General features: G+C 43.1%; 1 protein-coding gene across 3 annotated transcripts in view; it reads right to left on the reverse strand.

Annotated features, from left to right (window-relative positions):
• The window catches only part of LOC137420927 (exportin-7), a 319,100-nt gene that overhangs the window by 175,085 nt on the left and 124,460 nt on the right, over window positions 1-19,555 (reverse strand). For all 3 annotated transcript variants that reach the window (XM_078772182.1, XM_068106440.2, XM_078772184.1), the window contains exons 21-22: window positions 12,641-12,748; window positions 7,254-7,336 (exon numbers count right to left, since the gene is read on the reverse strand). In XM_078772182.1, coding sequence (XP_078628308.1) covers window positions 7,254-7,336; window positions 12,641-12,748 — 191 coding nt within the window. The remainder of the gene's footprint in view (window positions 1-7,253; window positions 7,337-12,640; window positions 12,749-19,555) is intronic.

Raw genomic sequence — 19,555 nt, forward strand, 5'->3', positions numbered from 1 at the left:
AATGTTTGGCAATACACAGAGAAATGGAAGATTACATCTTCATTTATCAACAATTTCCAGTTTGTAGATGAGATGCTTGCCAAACAACTGCTTCAAGCTAAAGGTCATCATCAGGCTTGACAAAGGTTGCTGTCAAGACCAGATGGTGAGTGATCGGCTGGCCCGAAATGTACCTCCATCTCCCAACCCACCAGTCTTCCACCACCCTCACCTACTTATAACGTTATCCAACCCTACTCTGACGCAATCATTGTGGCACATTCTGCAACTATAATCTCCGATATATCCTCCACCAGGACCGTCACCATCATCTTGCTCCAAAAAAAAAAAAAAAAAAAAAAGAGAAAAATCAACGGCTATGATGGGAGTACACTAATGGTCAGGCATTAAGATCATCATCTAATTGTCTCCGGCTGCTCTGCCACAATGTAGGGACAAAGCAAACAGCCTGAGGCAGGTAAGCTGATCTGAGAGTGGGGATTTGCTGGGCATGGGGTGGGAAAGGAGTGGCGGTGCGTGGGACTGAGATGGCGGCAGCCGGAGGAGCAGAGGAAGCAGGCCAAGACTCTCCGACGTTGGTCAGATTATGCTAACCGAAACCCTATCTGTTTGTTTTGGCAGCCGGCGACAACAGGGAGAGGAATCAGGCTAGGGTGAGAAGGAGGAAAAAAGGGAGTTGGGAGGTGGGGGTGTGCTGATGTGTTGGTTCGGGTGATATGTTTGTTTACTTATTTCATCAGATATACCCACTAAAAATGCTACTGGGGAAGGTAAGGGGACGAGTTGAAATGAAGAATTAACAACTGTTCATTGCTTGTTCTAATTCAACAACCAAATAATTTCTGGCTAGATATCGCATGTTAAAACTGGATAGAAAAATCTTACAAGATATAGTTTGCCGATGAAAGAGAAACTCAATTGGTTGCAGAAAAGCAACTTACTCAATTGGTTATTTGTTTTTATTTTCCTTCCTCCAGTGACTGCACTACATAGATGAACAAATCAGTACACCCTTTACGTATTGCGTAAAGGCCAAGGACATTAATGTTCCATTGGAGGGAATTCCTTTTGCTCCATTGATTTGGGGCACTTTGTGCTGCACCCTTCATCTGACAATTTTAGGTGCCAGTAGTGGGGAGACTTCAGTAGCACCACCGAATAGCAGCCAATTGCTTGGATTGGTGGAGACACATTTGCATGATGTCATAATACATGGGTATGAAAAATAAAGGCTGCAAATCATGGGTGTTGAAGAGGCAAGATTGTCCAAAATAATTTGCTGTCTTTTGCACAGGACAATGCCAAAAATAATAATAAATGTCAATCTACAAAACGTGTGTGTGTGTATGTGTGTGTGTATGTGTGTGTGTGTGTGTGTGTGTGTGTGTGTGTGTGTGTGTGTGTGTGTGTGTGTGTGTGTGTGTTCAAGAAGGGTTTGCTCCAGCGCTGTAAAGTTACCCCAACACCTTCATCTGCAGCTTGATGGAGCACTGCTCTCCCCTTTGGGCTGGCGTCCTGCCTAGAAAACAGACTCACACCTTGCTCAGCTTGACACCACGGAAACTAGGGCCTTCAAGATCATTGGAATCTCATGTGATTAAGCTGAGTCAAAAGGCCTATAACTTTTCCATCGCAGACAGGTTGGTGATCTCTCTGTCTTTGACCACCTCCTTTCTCGTTTTGCACCTCTGCTCTTTCCATGTTCTGTTTCCTCCTTCCAACCCCCCAGGTTACTGCAAGGGTGCACAAGGTCTACCAACAACCTCCTTGAGCTGAATATCCCAAAATCTAGAATCACTGCCCGCCTCCACTCATCTGTTCCTCTTTTCCACATTCTCTTCAATCTCATTATTCCCTCCAGATTTCCAAGACAGCTGTTCACCACCATCTCAGATCATCCCCTATCCAAAATCATGACCTTTTCTATCCCCCGTAGTAAAATGTTTAATTATTTCAATTGAGACCTTGAGGAACCTATGCCAACCCTTTGGGGATAGATGTGCTGTTCAAATGTAGTTCGAGATTAAAAAGTGAAAGGACGAGAGGACCAGCAACAATTGACAAGGAAAATGAGTAATGCAAAAGTAGGGAGAAGGTTTAGAGTGGAGGAGTTACTACAAGATATTATTGCAGCCAGAAAACTTCACTGGCAAGGTCATCTTGCGTGGATGGAAGACAACTGCATCCCAAAGAAACTCCTATTTGATTGGCTGCCACAGCAGCACTCGTCACATGGAACCATGCTAGGATGACGAGACAAAGTGAGACAAGATCTGAAGAAGTTTAATATTGATGAAGACAGCTGGTTCCATGTTGCTTAGGAAAGACATTCTTGAAGAAGGAAATGCAATGAGGGGTTATACGCCTGTACCAAGAAGAGAATGGTGATGGACACAGAGAACCACAATGCTATTTATTTGTGTTGTTGCCAGACGGGAACTCACAACTAGAGCTAATGCCAATTTCACATGCGATATGTCAGAGATTCTTCAGAAAAAAAACAAGACGTTGTAAGACATAAATGCCAAACAACTCGTCAAAGATGGGACAGATCTACCAACCAGCTCAGTCTGCAGGAAAATACGTCATCCATGGGATGGCCTTCTTTCACGGTTTAATGTGTGTGTGTGTGTGTGTGTGTGTGTGTGTGTGTGTGTGTGTGTGTGTGTGTGTGTGTGTGTGTGTGTGTGTGTGAATAAGAGAGAGAGAATTGTGAGGAACAGAAATGAAAAAACGAGGTGTGTGTGTGTGTGTGTGTGTGTGTGTGTGTGTGTGTGTGTGTGTGTGTGTGTGTGTGTGTGTGTGTGAGAGAATAAGAGAGAGACAGAATTGTGAGGAACAGAAATGAAAAAACGAGGTGTGTGTGTGTGTCTGTATACACACACGCATGCACATGCCCACCCTGCTCTGAAAGGCTTGATTGTGCGCTGACATCCCTTGTGTCTTGATTATGTCTTAACGAAGTTTTGTAGATTGACATCCTTTGTGTGTGTCTGTCTTGTGGCTCAGCAGCAATCAATGGAGGTACACAGGAGGGTTATAATAAACTTGTGAATGAAGAGGGGAATGGAAAACCGAAGAGAACTTCTGGGTGGCACCATAGTGGTACGTGAAGAGGAGTTGCAGGTAAAAAGGGGATAAGGTCTCTGCAGTTGCAGTAATGAACAAGACATGGGAGGGACCATGAGGTGGCATTGGGCAGAAGACATCCTGGAGGAAAAAAGGATGTGAAAGACTGGAGGGATAGCTCTGCATATAAGAGAAGAGGGATAGCATGCTGAAGTGAGATCTGCAAAAGCCTCTTTGTTGCAATAATCGACAAAGATTTGTGGAATACCTCAAAGTTGATTTGGTTTGGTTTACAACTCTTTTTGTGGGACGGAACCATTGGAGAAAATAAGCGAAGTATGGAAAGTTGATATCCAAGACTGATGCCAAGCTGCACTGCGACCAAATCAAGACACCAATGTCTGTTACCTGTCATACATCAGCATCAGCGTGCACATGATGTCATTAACAGAAACAGTGTGAGGCGATAGAAAAGTTATACCATTCGTTATGCCGTTTGAGAGCAGGAATAGGAAAGAATAAAACAAATGTGACTCGTGGGAATAGTAGAACACCATGAAACACAACTTAATAAAAAAGACGAATTATAATGGGACGTGGGATTCAAACTGAGCGTTCTTTATCAGCAGGCAATACAGGCCACATGAGATTGTCCCGGTTCTTATAATTCCTCAACCATTCACATTATTTTAAAAATAGCTCTATAAAAAGGTGCTTTGAACAGTGGCATCAAATTACCCACTTGGTCACTGAGGCGATCTCATCGTCCAATATGTCTTACCATCCATCAATTAAATAATTCTGCCCGCAATCACACAATCACCTTTCTCAAATCACACAATCCATGGAATGGCATCCCAAAATTGGCCCTATCTTGCTCTTCACTTCAAACAGTCAAGAACACAGCCCATCACCCTCATATGCTGTCTCTCATGCCTACCGGCAATATATTCTACTCTTGCAGACTCTCTTGTCTTCCCTCACCATTCCGATGTTGTTTGTCTGTTTGCAATGAATCTGCTATTGTGTCCTCTACCATACTATCAATATACCTTCCAACTGACACACGCAAAGGGAAAGAATGGGAGAGAAAGGGAGAGAGAGAGAGAGAGTGAGAGAGACAGAGAAAGGACGAGAGACAGGGAGTGATAGGGGGAGAGGGAGAGAGAGAGAGAGGGCAAGGATGAGAGACAGGGAATGAGAGGGGGAGAGGGGGAGGGAGAGGGAGAGGGAGAGGGAGAGGGAGAGGGAGAAGGGGAGGGAGAGGGAGAGGGAGAGAGAGGGAGAGGGAGAGAGAGGGAGGGAGAGGGGGAGGGGAAGGGGGAGGGATAGGGAGAGGGAGAGGGAGAGACGGAGAGGGAGAGGGAGAGGGAGAGGGATAGGGATAGGGAGAGAGATAGGGAGAGAGACAGAGACTGAGACAGAGAAAGGATGAGAGACAGAGAGACAGAGAGACAGCGAGACAACAGAGAGACAGAGAGACAGAGAGACAGAGAGACAGAGAGAGAGAGAGAGAGAGAGAGAGAGAGAGAGAGAGAAAGAGAGAGAGAAAGAGAGAGAGACAGACAGACAGACAAAGAGACAAAACAAAGACAGAGAGATTACCACAATGCTAGTTCAAAAACACAACTCTTGCAAGAGTGGGCAAGTTTAAGTGCCACAAAGAAAGCCATTGTGAATGCAAGTGCTCACACTGTTCTGTGCCTTGGGCACTGATACCACCTTCATAGTTAGTGAAGCATCATCCGTAAAAGAATGCACTAATATCCATCTTCATGAGTTACGTCAGACTGGTCCTGGCAAAGCATCCATGCTCAACGTAGACAACAGACCCATAACTCAGGCGGCAGCTGGCTATAGTGCAGGTAAAGCATGTGGTCCATGACAGCCAATGCCTATTTTCGGGCCAATTAATGGAGGACATCTGCTGAGACCCAAAGCCTGGTGCCCAAACAATTGCCTTTAAAAGATACACTTCAAAAGAGTTCATAATGATGAGACACAAAGTCGCATCAATACACTTATGAACTTGGACTCAAGTTTCTTCTTTCCTCAACTCAAGACACGAGACTTTGAGACCTATACTAAGGACACAATTTCTTCAAGTAATGGAAGTACAAGAACACATATGTACTCATTTCAGCAAAAAAACAAAAGACAGGTATATATATACACACATATATATATATATATATATATATATATATATATATATATATATATATATATATATATATATAAAATCCCCCCAAAAGGCGTGTGGTTCTCAACCAATATCATCCATATCTTGCCACAGTTTTTTTTATTGCTCAGGATAGCAAGAAACTTGTATTGAATATACAGTGGCCTGAAAAATTATTCACCCCACTCCAAAGGTTTCACATTTTGATGACACCAGAGCTTATTTCATTTTCATGGTTTTCAATCAACCTTAATATAGTGTCTTCACAAACTACTCCAAAGTGATAGAGCTAAAAAAAATGCAAATAAAATTGTGAATAAGTTGGATTAACAGAGAAAATCAGATGATTCTTCGTTGCATAAGTATTCAAATCCTTTGCCTAATTAACCCGAACTCATTTCAGGAGCAAATTATTTGTTTTAAAGGTTACACAATACGTGCAATAGGCTTCACCTTTATATAAGCAGTGGTTTAACTTAAAAATTAAGCTCTCCCACTTATCTCATGAGTTTTAAGGTGCAACTCACATAGTCAACCAACAAGGCAAACATGAAGACCAAGGAGCTTTCCAAAGAAGTCATACATAAAGTGCGGGAGAAGCACCGTTCAGGAGAGGGTTATAAGAAGATTTCAGTCACTAATTATCCCTTTCGGTCCGCTGAAATCCATCATCAATAAGTGGAAGACGTGTCATACCACCAAGACTTTACCCAGACCAGGTCTTCCATCCAAACTCAGCAACCGGGCAAGCAGGAAACTAGTTTGGGATGTCAGTGTATACCAACAAAGACTTTGAAAGATATACAAGGCTTTATGTCCTAGATGGGGGTCAGTGTTCATGAATCAACAATATCCCATTATCTTCACAAAGCTAGCCTCTCTGGACATGTGGCAAGAAAGGAGCCATTACTGAAAAAGACGCATATAAAGCTCTATGGAGTTTGCGAAAAGCATCTCAATCATACTGCAGACATGTGGAGAAAAGTTTTGTGAGACAAAAACGAACGTTTTGGTCTAAATTCAAAGCATTATGTCAGGTGCAAGCCTAACACCGCACATCACCCAGTCAATACCATCCCGACTGTCAAGCAAGTTGGTGGCAGCATCATGTTATGGGGCTGCTTTTCATCAGCATGTACTGGCAAAATTGCCAGAAGAGAAAGAACAATGGACGGTACAAAGTATAGGAGAATCCTTGATGAAAACCTGTTCGAGTTAGCCATGAATCTGAAACTGGGCAGCAGATTCACATTTCAGCAGGACAATGATCCGAAGCACAAAGCTAAAGCCACACTGGAGTGGCTGAATAAGAAGAAAATAAATGTTCTTGAGTAGCCCCGTCAAAGTCTGAACTTGAACCCAATTGAATGCTTATGGCGAGACTTGAAGATTGCAGTCCATCGATGATCCCCATCAAACTTGGCAGAACTTGAGCAATTTGCATGTGAAAAATAGGTGATGATTTCACAGTCTCACTGTGCAAAGCTGGTAGAGACCGATCCAAAAAAAAACAACCTCATAGCAGTCATTGCTGCAAAAGGTGATTCCACAAAGTACTGATCTAAAGGGCTGAATATATTTGCAACCAGTGAATTTTGATTTGTACATGTTTTTTGCAGGTATTCCTGACATGTAATCTCCTTCAACTACAATAGTGTTTAGTTTGATCTCTTCAGTTATGAAAAAAAACGTTCATTTGGAAAAATTGTTACTACATAATTCGCAATTCATCTAAATGTGGCATTATTGGTAGCCGATGAATACTTTTGCAGGACACTGCACATTAACCTCCAAAACCAAGTGCATAAAGGCCAATGTTTAAGAATCGCAAGACCATTTTGCAAAGCCACAGATTAGTGAAGACTGGGAAAATAAGAAAGACTGCAACTTTGCTGATGAATAAAGATGGATCAAAAGAGGGAATAAATATGCAAAACACAAACTGTGTTGGACAATGTGACGTGAAATACGAGCATCGAACGCCTGTGGCTACAGTGCTCACCATACGTGGTTATCATCTTGCTGGCTTCCCTGAACAGCAGAATCCCATTGGGCGAGATGACGTCAAACTGTAGCCTTTGTGACCTGTAGGACAACCAGGAGGTTACTTTACATCAAGCATCTAACAGGATAATTTACTTCGAGTATATAATTACCTTGACTAAACTAATAAGTTTGATTATATATTTGGCTTGATGTTGCCCTGGTGTTGGGCTAGCGGCTAGGGTGCCGGCTTAGGATCCAAGGATCCTGGGTTCGAATCCCGGTCGATCGCTGAATTAACGCCAGGGGGGTTGACTCAGCCTGTCATCCTTCCGAGGTCGGCTAATTGAGTACCAGTTCACTGGTAATTCCCTGTTTGTCGTTAAAGGCGGCAAAAAGGGTTGGCGTCAGGAAGGGCATCCGGTGCAAAACATTGCTTCAAATAGGGGACCGAAAAACAACAACAACCACGGTTCCCGAAAAAGGCCAACCCCCGCTTTGCGGGGAAAAATGGCCTCTAAAGGTGGTTTTTTAAATTTATATATATTTGGCTTGACTATTCTCTTGTAAGACCTAAATGCACACAGGTCAAAAACTAAAAATAGAACAAGTTAAATATTTAGGGCGTGAAGTACAAATAAAACCTACTGGACAAATTGACAAATTTTGTTTCCACTCTGCAGAAGTTAAATTGTTTATCATCTATCTATAATTCCAGCAATCTCTGTGTGTCTGTCTGTGTGTCTGTGACCGCTGTTTCTCGACAACCACGGGTCCGATATACTTGAAACTTGCCAGGTATATTGCTGGGGACCCGAGGATGTGCCTTTTCAAGGTTTGTAATTAATCGGACAAGTACCTACCGAGCTATGTCCAAAAAACGCTTCAACCAATCAGAGAGCAGCGAGCTATCACGTGTGCCGAACCGTTAATGCAATGCAAGCGTTAATGCGTTAATGCAAGGCTTTTCTTTTTTTCCCTCTTCTCTTTCTACTTTTCCTTGCGATTAAATTGCAAACAGCCAAAATACGTTGGCGCTAATTGAATAATTGGCCATTAACACTAAAATAATCGTAACTGCGATATGCCAACTTCCGGACAGTGCAGCCTTCCATGTTGTTGTTGTTTGCAGCAGCTGTTTGCAGCAAGGCAAGGCTTTTCTTTTTTTCCCTCTTCTCTTTCTACTTTGCCTTGCGATTAAATTGCAAACAGCCAAAATACGTTGGCGCTAATTGAATAATTGGGCATTATGTTTTACAACTAATAAAAACGAATTTGCGATTCATTCGCTTTCCTGCGCGTTTGTGTACGCGATGGCGATTTCTTTACCAAACTCCGGAAGCCGTTCGCTTTGGACCAAACCATTGCATGTAAATAGAGGGGGGGGTTCTGTGGTCGTTGCGAATGGACCAAACCATTCATGTAAATAGAGGGGGGGGATTGTCACTGTACTCGCAAGCCGTTCGCCGTTCGCTTTGGCGTTGCGAATGGACCAAACCATTTCATGTAAATAGAGGGGGGGGATATAATTTTAGATAGATATATAGTACGGGCATATATATAGTACGGGCATGCCCTAGTTTTTATAATTCTCATTTCTGAGTCTCCTTCACAAGCAACACACGGCGTTGTGATCATCATTGAAACCTCCAGTTCTACGAAGATAATGTCGGTTGTGGCAACAAATCATATTTCAATGATCATTGCACAAAGCATTTCGTTTCCAGCTGCTGTTTTCTGCATCCTACTCCAGAGTTCATATCTGTGTGAAGTCGCCGTCTTTTATGTACAGTGTTTTGGAATACAGTTTTCCAAGCATCTTTACAGAAGATGAAACGGTTAAAAGTAAGACAGGAGGGCCGTCGGGATATATGAACATTGGACAATGTTCAGTCAGGGTCCGGAACAAAGGCAGGTTTCGGAAGGAGGGTCAATGAGAGTAAAGAGATGCTAGTAGAAATGCGAAACATGAGTTTGATGGTGAGCTGCAACCAAAAAAGACCAAGGGAAAGAGCATGATCAGACAGACACAAGGAAACAAATTGTGTCTGTCTGTCAGAACTACTAGTGGAAAGAGAAAAGGGAATGCAGGTAAGCAGAGCGGTTGGATTTTGGAAGGTGAAAAGGAATGGACTTTCTGGATGCATCCATTCCTATTGGAAGGAAAAAAGACCAAAAGAGGTGATTAACTCACCCTCCCCACCAAAGAAAACAAGCGTTACGCCTAGGTCCCCCGTCGGTGAAGTGATGTGAGTTGACAAAGTGGAAGACGCAGGAAACATGGAAGAGTCGATAATATTTGCGAGTGGGTTGGAGACACACCCACACACCAGATTAGAAGTTAGTAGTTAGTTTATTTTTCAAGATATTCCGCTCACAAGGTTCAGACATATATGGTGGCGGCCATCTTGGATTTTGACGTGCCGACCCAATTTTCAATAGCGTTCTTCCTTATGCCTAGATACAGTCGCGCACCAGATTAGAAGTGAGTAGTTGGTTTATTTTTCAAGATATTCCGCTCACAAGGTTCAGACATATATGCAAACGCGCACCATCTTGTATGCAAAAAAAAAAGAAAAAAAAAAGACATATATGGTGGCGGCCATCTTGGATTTTGACGTGGCGACCCAATTTTCAATAGCATTCTTCCTTATGCCTAGATACACCCACACCCCAGATTAGAAGTTGGTACTTCGCTTATTTTTCAAGATATTCCGCTCACAAGGTTCAGACATACATGGCGGCGGCCATCTTGGAATTTGACGTGGCGACCCAATTTTCAATAGCGTTCTTCCTTATGCCGAGAAACACCCACACACCGGATTAGAAGTTAGTAGTTCATTTATTTTACAAGATATTCCGCTCACAAGGTTCAACGCACACACGCACACACGGACGGAGGGGAAAACCATAGACCCCCTTTCGCTCCGAGGTGCGACGGGGGACAAAAACAACAAAACTAGAATGGAACTCAGTAGAGAGGATACCTCCACCAGGCTGAAAAGTTTTAATTTTGTTTACATTGATAGGTCGGATATGGATTCGGACTTGAACCAAAATCTAGTCGGCTTGTTCTTGTCACTGACCCAACTCATCCATCAAGTTTTGTCATAACTCGTCCATAACTTTTTATAATTTCCAATGTATCGTTTTTGGCCCCATATCTCAAAGGTGAAGAATCGCTTAAAGAAATGAAAATTTTCACTTATCCGTATTTGGATCTTCACCAAAATAGAATAATTTTGTCCTCTTCACACACCCCCCAGCCTGTCCACCAAGGTTCGTCCAAATCGTTCCATAGCTTTTTGAAATATCCTGCTCACAGACAAACAAATAGACAGGGGTGAAAACAACCTCTGCCCACCTTTGGTGGCAGAGGTACGTAATAACCAAACAGCCAAATTACCTGTCTACATTGACAGACAGGTGAGGGGGATGTTGCTTTTTGCCTCTTGATGGGGAATGCCAATGATTTTGAGCGTTTCAGACTTCATAAGATCGAGGAGTGAGTGGAGAGATTAGGGTTCATTAACTGGTTGGCAGGTTCAGAAAGCAATTCCCGTTTTTGGCACGTACAAATGCTTTGTTGGCTGTAGGATTCAGAGGTCCAAAGAAGCATATTGGCTTAACAGCAAATGCATAATCAGCACTTGCAAATCAGTTGAGAATTGTGGTCTGAAGCAAGAAACATCACAGTGTGGTCCATCAGCATGAGGGTTGACTTTATCAAAGCTTGATCACAGAGGTGGATGAGCAGAGAGGATGATGGCCCTTCCTGAGGGACAATATTAGGATGCGAGACTGGATTAAAGATCATGTTTCAGGTGCTGGTCCAACTTCTGATTTGTACTTTTCTGCCAAAGTTAACTGTGATGGAAACAGCTGCTGTCAGTCAAGCAACAGAATAAAAAGAACCAACCAATCGGTCTAAGGTGGAATCATCGGTAAAATGAAAAGCAGAAGAATTTTCCAAAGATTCTGGGAGGTCATTGATGTATAGTCTAAATAGTCATCATTGGCCCAAAAACGCTCACAAAATCCACCCATAACTTTGCCCTCAACATCGACGGTATCCCAGTATCCACCTCCCCTCACATCCGGAATCTTGGCGTCATCTTTGACCAAACCCTTTCCTTCGACAAATACACTAAACAGATCACAAAGTCAGCCTTCTTTCACCTGAAAAACATTGCCCGTCTCCGCTCATCCCTCTCCTCCACGGCTGCAGAAACCCTCATCCACGCCTTCATCACCTCCCGTCTGGACTACTGCAATGGCCTCCTCTATGGTTCACCTTCAAAAATCACCAATAAACTCCAATACATTCAGAACTCCGCTGCCCGTCTACTCACCCATTCCCGGACCCGTGACCACATCACCCCCGTCCTTTACAAGCTTCACTGGCTCCCCATCCCCCAGAGAATCCAGTACAAAATCCTCCTCTTGACATACAAAGCCCTCCATAACCTGGCCCCATCCTACCTGGCTGACCTCCTCTCCAGACACACTCCCACCCGCAACCTCCGCTCTGCTGGTACCAACCTCCTGACCCCCTCCATCCGGACCAAATTCAGATCCTGGGGGGACAGGGCCTTCTCCATCGCTGCTCCCACCCTCTGGAACTCACTACCTCACACCATCAGAGACTCCTCCTCACTCACCACATTCAAAACATCACTAAAGACCCACCTGTTCAACACTGCATTCAACATTCAACCCAAAGCATTTAACCCCTGACTATCTCTTCTCCTTCTCCCTCCTTTTGCTTTAAATATTTCCCTATTGATTCTTGTCTTTTTGCAATTGTTGTTTTCATGTATTGTTATGCATTATGTTTGCCACTCTGTCAAAGCGCCTTTGGGCTTCTGGAAAAGCGCTATACAAAATAAATGAATTATTATTATTATTATTATAGCATTGGATCAAGTGCTTTGCCTTGGGGTACCATCAGCATCATTGGGATATCAGATGAGAAGATACCATCAAGACAGTGTGCCATTTGCCCATATGGAAATCCTGCAAAAGCCATGCATGGGAGAGAACCTTGGATGCAACAGGCAGAGAACTTAACAAGCACAAAGGGATACCAATGCACCAGAAGGTCAGCATACATAGTCAATGAAAAGAATCGCTCAAAATCCCCTGGTCCACAAGACTTGGTCACCAAATAACTAACATTTATTTTGACAATCATAAATTATCTGGCATTCACAACCCTGTTGTCCTGCCATCTTGACAAACAATTATGCAATTTGTGTGTTATCCCGTTTCAAGCCTCAAAAGCCACAAATCTGTCACAATTCTCAAATCCCTCTCAGCAATGCAATTCGGAGCAGGCTCTGCAAACAATGTACAGGGCAAGTGGATGACTTCATAGCTTTGACCATATTTCATACTCAGACTCACCTGTTCTGAACAAGTTCAGCCATGAGCTTGAGAATGGGCGTGGTGCAAGATGGTTCAAGATACCAAAATTCAATGGCTCTTAAGAAGACGGGCATGTATCGTGGGTAACTGCACCAGGAAGATGCTCAAGAAAAACCACAGGAGAGAGCCCAAAGCGCACGTGAGCGAAGTGCCGATCAAAGCATTGACCCATTTGACACAGTACAAGAATAGGTCAGCATGCAAAATACATTAATACAGAATGCAGAAAAATCTAATTTTCCATTATAATAACTACGGTTAAGTTTATGGCATGCCATCGACAGGGGGCGGGGCCAAAAATGACCCAGATCATGCACAGTCCTTCCATGTGGTAATCATAACTCTGTCTCTCTGTCTCTCACTCCCTGTCTCTCATCCTTTCTCTGTCTCTATCTCTGTCTCTGTCTCTGTGGTAAACTACACAACCGTTCAGGAGGAGATCAGATCGTTTGGCAGATGGACAGACAGACAAATTTTTTTTTTTTTTTTTTTTTGTATACTGAATCGAGGCTCGTGAAAGAGCTAACATTTATTTCACAAACAAATCAGCCAGACAAACAAAATATACAAAAGGAGGGAGCGGAAGACAAGATGGGGAGAGAAGGGGAAGCACACAACCACAACATTTGAGAGCAGGGAGAAGTGTGGGAGGGAGAGGGCTTGGGGGCAGGAGGCGTGGGAAGGGGGGGGGGGGAGAGGTATAAAACACAAAGGGACCGAAATCAGTTTTTTTTTGTATACGTATGAAGCGAATTACAAGATCCCCCCCTTTTTCAGCGTGGAGATCCTTACAACAAATCATAGACTGGTGTGTGAGGGTTTGTTGCACTGCTCCTTCTACACTTCAGGGCCGATTACATCCAGACTTCCTACATAGGATCAGCATGACCGCAATTAGTGAATAGGGGTGTTCCTATCTTTGCCGATGGTCTTGGGAGTAGAGGGGATGAATGTGTATTGTGAAGAGCCGTTCCAGAGAGGAGAGAGTATTACAAGTCCCCACTCTTTACAGTGCAGTATTCCTGTCCCGATGTTTTCCAGTGCAGTGAGGTGTTTTGAATCATGCAGCAAGAGTTACTTTGATGAGGAACTTTGCATTTTGCATTTGAATGAGGATAATAACATAACCCCCTTGGCCACTCCCGTAGGCAGCAGATTCTTCTAGTAGTAATAATCTAATAATAATAATGAACTAGAACGGGCACTCGGTAGAGCGCATACCTTCGCCGCAGCTACTGTTCTGTACTTGGCATGGGAGTGTAGGGAACAGAACAACAAAAATACGATTTTGACCTTTTCGTGACCTTGACCTTGACCTTTGACCCGATTGCTCCCAAAATCTAATCAAATGTGTCCCGTATAATAACCAATCATCCCACCAAATTTCATGCAATTCGGTTGAATACTTTTTGAGTTATGCGAATAACATACACACACACACACACACAGACATACAAATAAATACACAGCGATCAAAACATAACCTTCCGCTTTTGCGAAGGTAATAATAATAATATAGTTAATAATAATTAATAATAAAAATAATTAAAAATAATTATTAATAGTAGTAATTCTAGTAGTAGTAATGATCTTCGAGTAGTAATAAATAATAATAATAACAACAGCGGAATTCATCACTCTCTGAAGCCACATTACCCAGTCAAACCCAGCTGCTCCTGGACTCTGTGTCCTTCTCTCCAGACAAGGTGGAGAAGTTTGTCAAATCTCGACTCCAATTCTGCAACTGGATCAGACGGCATCAGCCCACGGGTCCTAAAATCCTGCCGTGTTGCTCTATCTCACCCTCTCTCTGTTCTCTTCACCCTCTGTTTTGCTCAAGGTCATCCACCATTTGCTTGGAAATTAGCAAACATTACCACTTTGCATAAAAAGGTGCAGAAACAGATCCTTTCAACTCCAGAACAATCATACTGCTCCCAATCATCAGCAAGGTCATGGAATCCATCATTGCTTCCGATATCAAATCCTTCATCTTCTCCAATGGATTGATCTATGATTATCAATTTGGATTCAGACCAGGCCACTCTACTCTGGACATGCTGCTTCTGCTATCTCAACAATGGATGGAGGTCCTCAAACAGGAAATCAGAGCTGTCTCCCTTGACATATCTCGTGCCTTCGATACGGTCTGGCACCCCGCTCTGCTCACCAAACTCTCCTCTTATGGTATCCATGAATATCTCCACGCATGGCTTGCGGACTTCCTCTCCAGTCGCAGTGAACGTGTGGCCCTGAATGGAATTCTCTCATCTCCTTCCTGTCAAGGCTGGAGTTCCTTAAGGCAGTATTGTAGGTCCTGTGCTTTTTTGTAATCTTCATCAATTGTCTTTCCAACTGTCTGGAAAATCCTCTTTATCTTTTTGCTGTCGACTCCACTCTCTGCCGCTCCATCACTCAACCCTCAGATCGACAGGCAGCAGCCTCTTCACTCTCTGCAGACCTGGATAAAATTACAAGCTGGTCAAACACGTGGAACATTTCTTTCAATCCCGGCAAATCTCAATCCCATTCCTCCCTCCAAATCTTCAAAACAGCTGTTCACCACCATCTCATCTCTTCCCCCATCCAAAACCATGATCTTTTCTACTCCTGTTAATCCACCCCAAACCAACCTCCTTCAAATCCGTTTTCTTTCCTGAAAGTCCCTGTAGTGTCCATCTTGTTTATCCCGTGTACCCCGCCCCAGCCCTCTCTCTTCTACAGATCTCCTGATATCCCTGTTCACCACTGTTGTTGTGCTTCCCTCTCTCTCTCCCCCTCTCGTCTCCCAGTCCCTTCACAATATGTTCTATGTGTTGGCTCTTATAAAAGCCTTGACCAAGTATACAAAAAAAAAAAAAAAACCAGCACAGGCTTGATGGGCCAAATGGTCTGCTCCTGCACCGACGTTCTTTGTAAGGAATATTGTATTTTTTCTAATTTATGATTACCAGTACATTCTAAGATTATTACAAAATACTATTATTATAATAATGTTATAATAATATAATACAACTCATTATAAATACAATAACGAGCACACAATGACAAAATTAGTATTTTATATTTAACAATAATGCATTTCCTGCAGGTTCAATACTTTATCTTTTTGCTGTCGAATGATGAACCTTTCCTTCAGACACAAATACGATTTTATTGCTCAAATTTACTTTATCGCCACCTGCCGTTGTACTGTGCTATGCCAGCAAACAAAAATGCACACAAGCGAATGGCTTTGGCAATTTTGCTGAAATTTGACAAGTACATTTTGACAAGTAATTTGGCTGAAATTTAGTTCTCTTGATTGTGTGGATGAGGGAAGGGCAGCAGATGTGGTGGATCTTGATCTAGACTTTCAGAAGGCATTGGTAAGGTACCAAATACAGTCGTGGCCAAAAATATTGGCACCCTTGCACTTTTTCCAAATAATGCACCATTTTTTCCACAAAATTGTTGAAATTAAAAAATATTTTGGTATCCACATATGTATTTCTTTGATTTGCAGTGGAACAAAACGAAAAAAATTACAAAATCTTAGCTTATTCCACTCAGAAATCCTTAAATGGACCGAATAATATTAGTGGAAATTTTAGAAGTTGTTAGAAATAATTACATTTCATGCAAGTGATTCTCCTTTACTTTGGAATTGAACTCACCTGTTGTGAGTTGCAGGTGCCTGCAATATAGAAATCACTCATTCAACCAGTTCGAATGGAGAAAACGAGTCATTCTGCTGTTTTGTGTCACTGTGTGTATCGCAATGAGCATGGAGAAAAGAAAGAAAACCAGAGAATTGTTTGAGGAGGTCAGACACAAGATTGTAGCCAAGCATGGACAATGTCAAGACTACAAATCCATCTCCATTGACCTTAATGTTCCTGTGTCCACCATACGCAATGTTAGCAGGCAGTTTAAGGCCCATGGCACTGTAGCCAAACTCCCTGGACATGGCCGCAAGAGAAAACTTGATCAAACATTGCAGATAAGGATTGTTCAAATGGTGGACAAATCACCTCGATCAACTGCCAAACAGATTCAAGCTTGACCTTCAGACACAAGGTACGACAGTTTCAACTCCTACCATCTGTCGCTAACTCAATGAAAGGGAGTTCTATTGTAGGAGACCCAAGACTGAGAGGAGACATAAGAAAGCCTGACTGGAGTTTGTCAAAACACACATGAACAAGCCAAAACCCTTCTGGGAGAATGTCCTGTGGACAGATGAGACCAAATTAGAGCTTTTTGGTAAAGCACGTCATATATACATATATGTTTACAGCAAACAAAATGAAGCCTTCAAAGAAAAGGACACCTTTCTTACAGTCAAACATGGAGGAGGTTCAGTGATGTTTTGGGGTTGCTGTGCTGCCTCTGACACTGGGTGCCTTGAATGTGTGCATGGAATCATGAAATCAGGAGATTGCCAAGGCATTTGGGAGCGCAATGTTCAACCCAGTGCCAGAAAGCTGGGTCTCCGTCGAAGGTCATGGGTCTTGCAGCAGGACAATGACCCCAAACACACTTCAAAAAGCACCCAGGAATGGTTCAAGACAAAACGCTGGACTGTTCTGAAGTGGCCAGCAATGAGTCCAGATCTAAATCCAATTGAACACCTGTGGTGAGATCTGAAAACAGTAGCTGGGAGATGGTACCCTTCAAATCTGGGAGAACTGGAGCAGTTTGCAGAAGAAGAGTGGGTCAAACTGCCAGTAGAGAAGTGTAGGAAGCTCATTCATGGCTGTAGGAAGCACTTGACTGCAGTTATTTTGTCCAAAGGCTGTGCTACCAAATATTAAGTTGAGGGTATCACTAATTTTGTCAATGCCATTTCTTTTTATTTTCAGATTTAAAAGGATTAAGTTCTGAATCAAAAACAAAGGTTCTGTTATATTAATAGTGAAATTAAGAATTGTAGAGACCAAATACTTTTGGCAATTTTAACTTATTTTTCGAGAAAATTGTGTGATTTGAAAAAAGTGCAAGGGTGCCAATATTTTTGGCAATGACTGTAGAAGGTAGGTAAGCTAAGGTGAAGGCTAATGGAGTGTTCAGGTAGCTAACTAGATTGGAAACTGCATTAGCGATAGGAGGCAAAGAGTGGCTATGAGTGGGAAGACGTCTGGCTGGGAGGATGTAAGTAGTGGTGTTCTCCGACCATTATTGTTCATAATTTACATCAAGCATTGAGACAGTGGGGTAAAGAGTCGGCTTTCTAAATTTGCAGATGATATAATGCTTGGGAATAAAGTAGATAGCATAGAGGGGGTGAATAGATTCAAGAAAGTCTAGATACTTCAAAATAGATTGGGCAAAAGATTGGCAGATGCAGCAACATGAGAAATGTAAGGTGCTGTGAATGGGTAAGAAAAATGAAAAATAGAGATTACATGATGCAAGGGGCAGTCTTGGAGCGTGTCACACTGGAAGAGGTTCTGGAGGTGGTAATATAAATGGAGATTGGGTGGGGTTAAGCAGACAGCAGTGTCAGGCAGCTATAGGTAAAGCTAACAGGGTTTTCGCCACGAAGGTTCGTCCAAATCGTCCGAAAGAATTTAGTGAGGTCTAATCTAGAATATGGTCTTCAGTTTTGGTCACCGCATCTGAGGAAGGACATAGCTGCCATAGAGAGGTTACAGCATAAAGTGACGAGATTAATTCCAGGGCTAGCTAGACGAAGCTAAAAGGAACGGTTGAAGGAGACAGGACTTCATACATTAGAAAGGAGGCGATAACGAGCGGATTTGATTGAGATGTTTAAGATAATGAAGGGTGTGAACAAGATAGATGAAGTGGAATCTTTTAGCAGAGTGGACAGTGTTCGGACCAGGACCCATAGCTTGAGGCTAAAGAAGTTTGGAGTTGGGATAGTTTTAAGGTAGGGATCTTTCAGTTAGAGAATGGTTAATTCATGCAATGATCTCCCTGAAAATGTAGTGGCAGTGGAAAGAATGGCTAGGTTTAAATGGGAATTCGATAGGTGGTGGTTTGTGTGCAGCCTTCGGATGCTGGTTTTTGTTTTTTTTGTTGTTTTTTTTTGTATACTGAATCGAGGCTCGTGAAAGAGCTAACATTTACTTCACAAACAAATCGACCAGACAAACAAAATACACAAAAAGAGGGAGCGGAAGACAAGATGGGGAGAAAAGGGGAAGCACACAAACACAACATCCGAGAGCAGGGAGATGTGTGGAAGGGAGAGGGCCCGGGGGGAGGAGGCATGGGAAGGGGGGGGGGGGGGGAGGGAGAAGTATAAAGCACAAGGACACCAAGGACTTCCAGGACAGAAGTTGGTATTTCAAAAAGGGGAATTGGGGTGAAATTAGCGGGGGTAGAAAAGATCAAGGTTTTGGATGGGGGAAGATAAGAGATGGTGGTGAACAGCTGTTTTAAAGACTTGGAGGGTGGAGTGGGATTGAAGAGAGTGAGGGAGTTTGTTCCAGAGGCGGGAGAAAAGAGGAATGAAGGAGTGAAGGTGAGCAGAGAGTCTTGATTTTGGCAGTTTAACCAAAAGAGGGTTGCAGGCAGATCTTGTGCGACCTGTAGGAATATTTGCGGGACAGAGCCCAGAGAGAGCTGGGGGGGCAAGGCCAGAGAGGAGTCGGTAGAAGACGGAAAGACCACCAACCTGCCTGCAGTGAGTGAGTGAGAGGCCCTTGGAGTTAGCTTCATCGCGGGAGATTCCAATGATTCTGAATGCTTTGGTTTCAACAGCGCAAAGGCGAGCTAGGTGTGAGGCAGGAGCACCAGCCCAGAGGGGAGAGCAGTATTCCATTGAGCTGCGGATGAAAGCCTTGTATGTGGTGAGGAGCTCAGGTGTGCCAAGGAAGGACTTCGCACGACGGAGGATGCCCAGTCGGCGACTGGCTTTGGAGGCCAGATTTGAAATGTGGTTTT

The sequence above is a fragment of the Myxine glutinosa genome, chromosome 2, assembly GCF_964187855.1.
Source record: "Myxine glutinosa chromosome 2, kmMyxGlut1.1, whole genome shotgun sequence".
NCBI classification, from domain to species: domain Eukaryota; kingdom Metazoa; phylum Chordata; class Myxini; order Myxiniformes; family Myxinidae; genus Myxine; species Myxine glutinosa.